At 40.6% G+C, this 8,668-nt stretch overlaps 1 protein-coding gene across 1 annotated transcript in view; it reads right to left on the reverse strand.

The window, feature by feature from the left end:
- Positions 1–8,097, reverse strand: part of znf827 (zinc finger protein 827) — a 64,786-nt gene extending 56,689 nt beyond the window's left edge. The window contains exon 1 of the mRNA XM_023403322.2: positions 7,682–8,097. Coding sequence (XP_023259090.1) covers positions 7,682–7,724 — 43 coding nt within the window. The 5' untranslated portion in view covers positions 7,725–8,097. The remainder of the gene's footprint in view (positions 1–7,681) is intronic.
- Positions 8,098–8,668: the final 571 nt, after the last annotated feature.

Consider the following 8,668-nt stretch of genomic DNA (forward strand, 5'->3'; position numbering starts at 1 on the left):
ATCAGATGACACCTTATGCCAAAGAAATTTCCCATTTTCATGAACTAGTTAAAGATGTACCACATGCTCCAAAATTTCTTTACAGCCCACAGGCGATTGTCTTTCTTCTAAGACAATTGAGGAAGTTCTTTATCTCTCTACAATGTAATTTTAGTGTCTTTCTAGGAGTGAAACGTGAGATAGAGTCCAGCAATAAATCACATCCCTGTTTAGAGCGGGCGTCTGGCACGACTGGCCGGCTTCAGCTCCCCAGACCACTACCACCTCCTCCACCGCCGCCGCCGCCTCCTCCTCCTCCTCCTCCTCTCCTCTCCTCTCCTCTCATGCTCTCCATCCCTCATGCCTGTTAAAGGCTTGTCCTGCAGGGCCTGGATGCACTTGTGTGGTACAACAACAGAGAAACCGCCCAAAGCTCTTAACAGCTCTTCCTCTCCACTTCCTCCCTCCCTCCATCTCCACTGCTACCACCACCAGCTCCTCTCTCCCTCTCCACACTGCTCTGTCTTTCCCAGCTGCACCGGCGAGCTGTTCCGTATGAACTGCTGCCAGCTGAAAGCCTGCTACTCCTGTGAGATTGCTATTACTCAGTGCAAGCAGGGCTCTGCGTAGCCAAAGGGCTGCTCTCCGAGCTGTAGATCTCCATGTTGTGACTTGTCAACACGGGAAAAATCGTTACCAAGGCTGAGGCACTTCCATTCCACACAGAGGGGGTTCTGATTGAGACCAGGCAGACAGGCAGGTACTGTACTGGAGGTACTAGGACAACGACGCTTATCTGACTCTGTGCTGAAGAGGACTCGCTGGTTGGAGAAGGCACTATGAAATTATTCGATACAGTAACACATATCTGAAAAAAAAAAAAAAATTTGTTCACAATTGATACTGAATCATGCTTTTTGTAATCAGACACTGAACATGACTAATCAGATGTTTTCATCTCTGATTCAACATTTTAAAAACTGACCATTTCCGTTTTTTAAGATTTTTTTGTTACAATTTGAATTAACATGAGGTGTAGAGTATCAGACTGTATTTTTAAAGAACAGACAACTTATAAGTCAAAAACTGGAAAGAGCAAGTATTTTCATGTTTGTTGGTTTGTTTTTGTTTTTTACCATCACTGGTAAATGCAGGACTGTGTGAAAGTTTTTGCTACTGGCATACTATACTAGAGTATACATACATATATTGGCTTCTTTATTATTCATTAAATAGCCTACACTTAATAGTACCACTGTTTACAGCTGTACAGCTACATGAAAACAATCTGACTGAGCACTGAGTCGTAACTTTTGTTTGACCGTCTTTGATAACTGATGCCACAGTTCAGCCGCTTTTCAGGAAGTATTCAAATTCAATACCCGGCCCAGATAAATGACACCTTGTGAATGTCAAAATCCCACTGTACATACATCTTATTATGTACCATAATACTGTACAACAATCACCTACCTATATTAAAATTAGTCAAAGCTTAAAGACTAATACTACTTTTAATAAAGAGTCACTTTTTTTGTTGTTATGCCATTTAAATGAGTGATCAGCTTAAAAACTTTGGGTAAGCTACTTTAGACTTCTGAGACACAACTTGTCTCTTGCATGCTCATATAAACACTTTGCTATGCTGAAAACGTAATTGTTTTACTAAATTATTAAATTATCTCCTTCCAGTGACCTCAAACATTTTCTAATAAAGAAAATTTCTTGTTTATTGGATAAGACAAGAGCGACCGTTTAGGGAGCAATGGTATGCAAAATTCAGAGTTTAATATGTACCACAGTTTTCAGGTCAAGGTTAAGCATGTTTTCAGTACAGAGAGAAAACAAAGACATGGGCTGTAATTCATACTTAGGAGGCATCACTGTTTTTTTTTTTTTTAATCCAGAAATGTATTTGTGTGTATTTTGAACAAATAAAAGGAGGCAGGAAATGGGTGAAATTGTGGACATTCTGCTCTGTAACAGATACAAGAAATAATCAGCCTTACTCTCGTTGTTAAAATTAAGTTAGACAAGGATTTACATATTGTCAGTAGGAAGGAAATATGTCAGTATTTCTCCGACTTAATTACAATACCATGCACATGTGAAGGGACATGGAATTTGTTTGAATCCTATGTTCCTCATGACTGATAATCGTCCCATATTCACATTTAATAATATTGTTATGGCCATGCCCGAATGTGCAGCAGTGTAGGGGGCTTAAACACCACAGGGAGAAGGAATTGTACCTGAGTCAATCGCAAATCAATTAGTATGTTGGATATAGCTATTTGCAGAGACATAACTTACACTGACTTGGGTTGAACAATGTAGACACATAGGATTTGTCTGACTCTCTACTTTTTGCCCTGGGATGCGAAAACTTACTATGAATTCACAAAGCTTCTAAACAGTGGATCTAAATAATAAGTGAGGTTCTTTAAGCTCATGTTCAATATTACACTAGCTAGAGTAGGGCTAAACTGGCAAGCATTTTTTAGTTAACAGTCAACAATCAAAATGCTAACAGTGCCTTCTTCGTGGAATTTGGACTTTTGAATTGATGTTTTGCATGTGCCAAGATGAAAAGTGCACTTATTCACTTCTCAGAGCATCCTGTACAAAACAATATTGTAAAAAGTACCGTTACTAACCCAACCTACCAAAACTGAAACCAGCACAACTGTGCATCTTCGCTGTCACTGTTCTGACATTTGCAAACATCTCACTTTGCTAATCAGTCATAATTTTTGAGTTGAGAGTTTGTAAAAGTTAAGACGTTTGTAAGCGCCAATGACATCTCTTGAAGGGGCCTTCAGGAAATATCTGGATAGGACAATGATGAGACATAAAGCTTGTCAGTGAAGGGAATTTCCTAAGTCAATACTCTATTCTCTATGCTAGTTAAGGACTAGTGAGGAGTCCTTGTAATCAGGTCTCTGAATGGGCGTTGAAAATCTGGACAGAGTGAAAAAATCAGAGTCTCCTCCATCAACAGCGACTGTCAATGTGATGTTGAACAAGGCACTTCACCCACAGTGTTATAATATAGTTTTCTATTATATGGCTGTACTCAGCAGGTCCAGAATGATAAATTCAACCAAAGCTTACCAAAATTAAATGTGGTACCCTTTGAAACCTGCCACCATACAAGGATCTGCACTGAAATTCAGCCAATTAATAATTTCAGGCGTTAGCTCAGTTCCATAGAGACACCAAAATGTTCTATCTAAAACAAATGGGCACACAAATTTAAATGAATTATTCAATGGCAATGTGAAATAAGTTTTTTTGAGAACACTCTTTAGGTGTAGGTAGGTAACATACAGCCTCACAAAGTGGTATAAAGGCAGAAACTTATCGCTGACATTATAATAAACCACCTGGCTGCCTACTTGCCTTGCCAATCGTCTAAAGTAGCAAATAAGGTTAACATTTGTGTATAAGTATTGATCCACACCCTGAGGCTTTGCTACTTCTTTGAAACCAGGCCCATTAAACCTTGCCCAACTAACTGTTTACTCACATCAGTCTCAGTGTTTTCTGTTGCCATCAAGTAAAACACAAAAAGCAGAGTCTAGTTTGTCCACTGAATATGACTACTCACTGAAAGCTGGTTTCCATGCTCTCTATGACAGTGTACTGTGAGTGAGGTATCCACCACCTTTCCCCTGCCCTTTAATTCATTTCTAAGTTAAAGCCTGTGTATCATTATTCGCTTGAGCTCCACTCGCCCGACACTGCCAGAGCACCCAAGCCCCATCAACTTGAGGGGGGGGACGTGGTGGTGGTGGTGGTGAGGTGGGGGATTCTTGGCAGAAATTCCCCACAAATTTTATGCCAAGAGCGAAATGGAAACCTCCTCTCATTTTCCTTTCCCCTTAATCCAATGTTTTCAAGCCCCAGCCCCACCAAGGTCATTATAATCATAGCAAGTGGAAGGGAGCCAGTGACCCGCCATTACGGTAAGGTAGAGAGCCACCCAGTCAGTCGGCTATTGGCTGACGGAGAGGAGCAGAATTCTGTCTAGAAATGTTTCAAATCTCTCCATTTCAAATGTAGATAGCCAGGGGAGGAGGGAGCAGGATACAAGTGCTCCTCCCAATACACTTTAGTTTGTACTCTTCATGATGTGGACTCTCACTCAGTCTTTATTTTTAACATACTCACTCACTTACATTAAAAGGATTTGAGACACGGATGACGACTGGTTGAGAAATGTTAAGGGGACTTGTTTGATCCAACAGCTTATAATATGTACTATCTGGCAGAGATTGTGCCAAAACAATATTGAATACTTAGGCCTATTCTGACTGACTTGCTTTTTGAAATCATAAAGTCACATACACAAAATATTTGAATTTATAAGCATTTTTAACCAACCCCTAACTTTAAAGCGTGAGTAATAAGGCAGCAAAATTACAAACAATAACTCACTGCAAGGTCATAAAGAATGGCAGTTTTCATTGTGGCACCAAAGGTCATGTTTACTTGTCAGAGTGAAGGCGCCATACTGTACTGTGACCTCCATAGCCGGCTTATGTACCCACAGACACACACACAAACACAAACACACACACACAGAGAAGGGTTGCGTGTTCACTTTCACATGTGCGTGCCGTGCACGCACACTTAAAGAATAGTCTCCTCTCACAAGCTGTGCCACAGACAATAGGACAGTACACACTGGGCTACACAACCCATATATCTGGGTCTGTGCTAAGATAAAGCACCTCCAGCATTAAAGCCAGTGTATTAGCTTGCCCTTTTTCACCACAGATGAAGAGATTTGAAGCTCGATATTGTGCTTGTTGGCTGGCACACCACCAGGGTGTTGTTGGCTGAATAATGAAAACACACAGACTGACAGCGAATGGCATGAGGTGACACTTCCATTCTTGAGTGGGAAGATCCAAAACAAAGCACAAAAAGCTTCTGACAAATTCATACTTTTCTTTGACAGTTTGTTGACTGAGGAGGGAAACAACTCCTAAATCAGAAAAGGCTTTCATTTAAACCCAGGAACACAGGCACAGCAGTGCTCCAGTACAGTGCCTACACAGGAATACATGATTTCAGATACGTGGGTGAAGAGTATTTTTGTTACAGACCAATTACGAAGCAGCTTAATTGAAAGGTTGACATGGGCTTACTTTGATTTCATGTCCAAAAGACGGAAAATATTGGACTTCATGTTTGACTGATCCAGACTGCACAATAATGACGCTGTGCCAAACACAGCTTTCCCCCCTCAAATGTGCATTTTTTGAAACACAAGTTGTCCAAAATCAGGAAGCTTTAGCAAACATAAACTCAAGCATTTTCATAGTCAGATCTTACATTTATTCAGTCCACCGCTTTTCTAATAATTAAAAAAAAAAAAAAAAATATCAAAGTATGCCCTTAAATATTTTAGCCATTATAATGCAGAGCTTGTTTCTCAAAAGAAAATCCTTGTTGGGCAAATTCATCTCCAGGGTACATTTGGATGTTGTAATGGGCAATCAATTGTTATTACTGTTGGTGGGCAACTATGTGCTAAAAACATATTTTTTATGTCTGCTACACAAAAAAAATCCGTTTGAAATTTAGTGACACATATCACAAAAATATAAAAAATCTATTAAAATACATGTGTTCCTGTTAACATGGTGACATGTCATAAAATCAAACACGAGTCACTCCAATTGCCCAAAACTAGACACTTTATCTTATTTCCATGATAAAAGACAACTTGTGAAAAGTATCAGCGGGCAATATTACACTTCATATTGTATTCATAATTTAATTCTATACAGTTTTAAAGAGTACATCTCAAACAGAGAAGATGTATGTCATTGATGAAGAAAGGAAATTCAGTAGATCACACAATTTTTCTGGTACTGAAATAAAAGGCTACAGCTCAGATTTCATGAATTCACTGTACACTAAATACACTTCTTAATACACTGATTTTGGTAAAATACATTCAGTGGACAAGCGCCCAAACAGAAGCCTCAATATGCAGAGTGTTTGTAAAAGGGCTGCAATGAGTTATAATCAGATTTACATCATGACCCTGCTCTGTATAGTCCAACCATGTGGCTTACATATTCCTTATGCAGCATATCAGTGAGGGCTCACTGTCCAAATATCTTCCTGTCACTCAGTCACACATACACACAGAGATACACTCGCTGCACCCACTGTCACCCAGTCTCCACCTCTATGCCTCCCAGCCAACCGCTGCAATTTCCCAAGTTCAACCCTAGGTCAAACACCTGAGCAGTAAATAAGCAAATATTAACACTAAAAAAATAAAAAATGAAAAAGCAGCATTTGTGCATATTGCGTGAAGCTGCAGAATTTACTCCATGATGTTCATTTGTTTTAATGTGTCAGAAGTGTTAGATTGGTGACAAGTGTAAGAGCTCATTCATTCCTCAAACCACTGGACATCAAAGGAAAACTAAATGTCTGTGAATTGAGTAAAAGAAGCCACTTAAAGTATCTTTCGATCATGGCTGGTAATTTTGAAACAGGTGGCATGGTCTGACATTTAAGAAATGAAGAAGATAGTGTCATAAGATAAATGTACCAAGCCATCATTGATTTAAAGATGAATCACTCCATTATTCATTACATTTGCATACCCATGTGACTAAGTGAGTTGTTTGCTTACGCATGTATGGAGCAGAAATGATCAAGAGCAAAAAATGTCACCCTCGGACAATTCCTTTAATAATCGTTGTCATTGCCCACTACCATCTAAGCAATCCTCTAGTGGCCAAAGTGGGGTACTGCGGCTTTTCATTATCTGGACTGATAAAGGCACAATACGAACATCCAAGATACCGTGGGTCAAATGTACAAAAGTAAACCAACCTCCTACCAAAATCAACAACAAGGGAATTGTAGTAGGTTTCTGCTGCGGTGCAACGTTATTCTAAGCAACGTACTAGAGCATAACTGTCGTTTCCCTTTTCTAACCGCGTTATTGATCGTAGTCTGTCTGCAATGAATGGCTGCAAAAGGACGGGGGGAAAAACCCTGAACTTCAGGTGACCGACCATGGCTCTGACACAGCCTGCATACAGACTGGGAGGGGTAGAAAAAATACATCGGCTTGAGGGGGGAAAAAAACTCTCCACACTTTTAAAAGTCGACGACAAACAAGCGCGAACGAATTCGGTTCCGTGATTTGGAGCAGCAAAACTATGAGGTGAAAGTTGGACGTTTATTGCCGAGGAAATGAAGTTTACCGAGCGTTGCTAGATAGCGCTATTGCTAACTAGGAACACTAGGGTATGGGTAGCCAGACTCTGGCTTGTCTGATCCGACTGACCCTTCATTTTATTGCGGCCAGACTCCCAGATCCTCCCCTTTCTACCCGAAAAGCGACCAAGCAGAGGCGAACCCCTAACCGAAAACGCTCGGCCGTTATTCCTCACACACAACCGACACATATGCCAACTGACCGCAACCTTTAGCGGAACCGGACCTTTATCGATTTTACTCTTAATAAAGCCACGTATCATTTATCCACTCACTGCCTTGCTAACGTTACCCATCGCCAACAACATGGCTGCCTCGCTCGGACCTAAAAAGGCAGAAATAACCTACGCCGAGTCTTTTGTCTGTTTCACCTCTTTAACCCTAAACTACTGCGCAAAACACACGGAGAGCCGTTAAAATTGCACAAATCGAGTGAACGACTTACGTGAAGGCAGGCGCTTGGGTTGCTCCTGCTTCCTCCTTGGCATTTTCCCCCGTTTTTAATCACATTCTCGTCCTTGTTTAGGGATAAGAAGAAAAAAGGTTTTTCCCATTGAGACTGGAGGCGCCAGTGATGGCAGGGACTTGGTCGTGCACCTGGCTTTGCTCGGTTTAAAGTGTATTGTTGGGGAATGGGAACACAGGCGGAGGAGGTGCCGCTGTTGTTGTTGCCGTGTCTTGACTATGGCTGCTCTCGGTGCAAGTGTGTCTCCGAGCCCCTAACTAACACTAATGCAGGGATCAAAGGGCAGCAACAGCAGAGCAGACACACACACGCGCACGCACGCACACACACACATACACACACACTCATTCACACACATTCACACGCTCTCACACACTCACGCACACACTCAAACACACTATTGCGTGCACGCACACATTCGAGGAGCTCGCCCCCGAGAGCAGCGTACGGACAAGGTGCCCCCAAGCTTTCAGGGTGTATTGCTGAAAAGAAAATGTATTTGAAAAAAAGCAAAGCGGGCATAATTCAGCGGAGAGACCATATTGATGGAGTCGAATTACATTAACAGAATCCATTTAATTTCCTTCAAACATAATAATAAAATAGTGAGTGACGATAATAATTTATGCGAATGATGCACACATGAATGTACATCTCAGTTTTGGCCGTTGTGAAATATAAAGCAGAGGAATGTAAAACATGAATTTAGCTTGATTTAGCAAAACAGACATTTTACCACCATAACCTCGTCTTTATTATAATTAAAAATAATGAATCAAGATACATTTTCTAAGCTGATAATAAATATTAGCGGGTTAATATTGACTAAGTGACTTGGTTGGGACAGAGATTTTGCTAATGTATACATTCAACATATGCTGCTGTACTTTGATTAATTTTGATACTTGTACTCTCGACAATTTAGTATATTAGTGACTTAGTCCATAGATAGTACACATTTATATA

This window comes from Seriola lalandi, unplaced genomic scaffold, assembly GCF_002814215.2.
Source record: "Seriola lalandi dorsalis isolate HSWRI2012SDOR001 ecotype SW California unplaced genomic scaffold, Sedor1 jcf7180002054125, whole genome shotgun sequence".
Classification (NCBI taxonomy): Eukaryota; Metazoa; Chordata; class Actinopteri; order Carangiformes; family Carangidae; genus Seriola; species Seriola lalandi.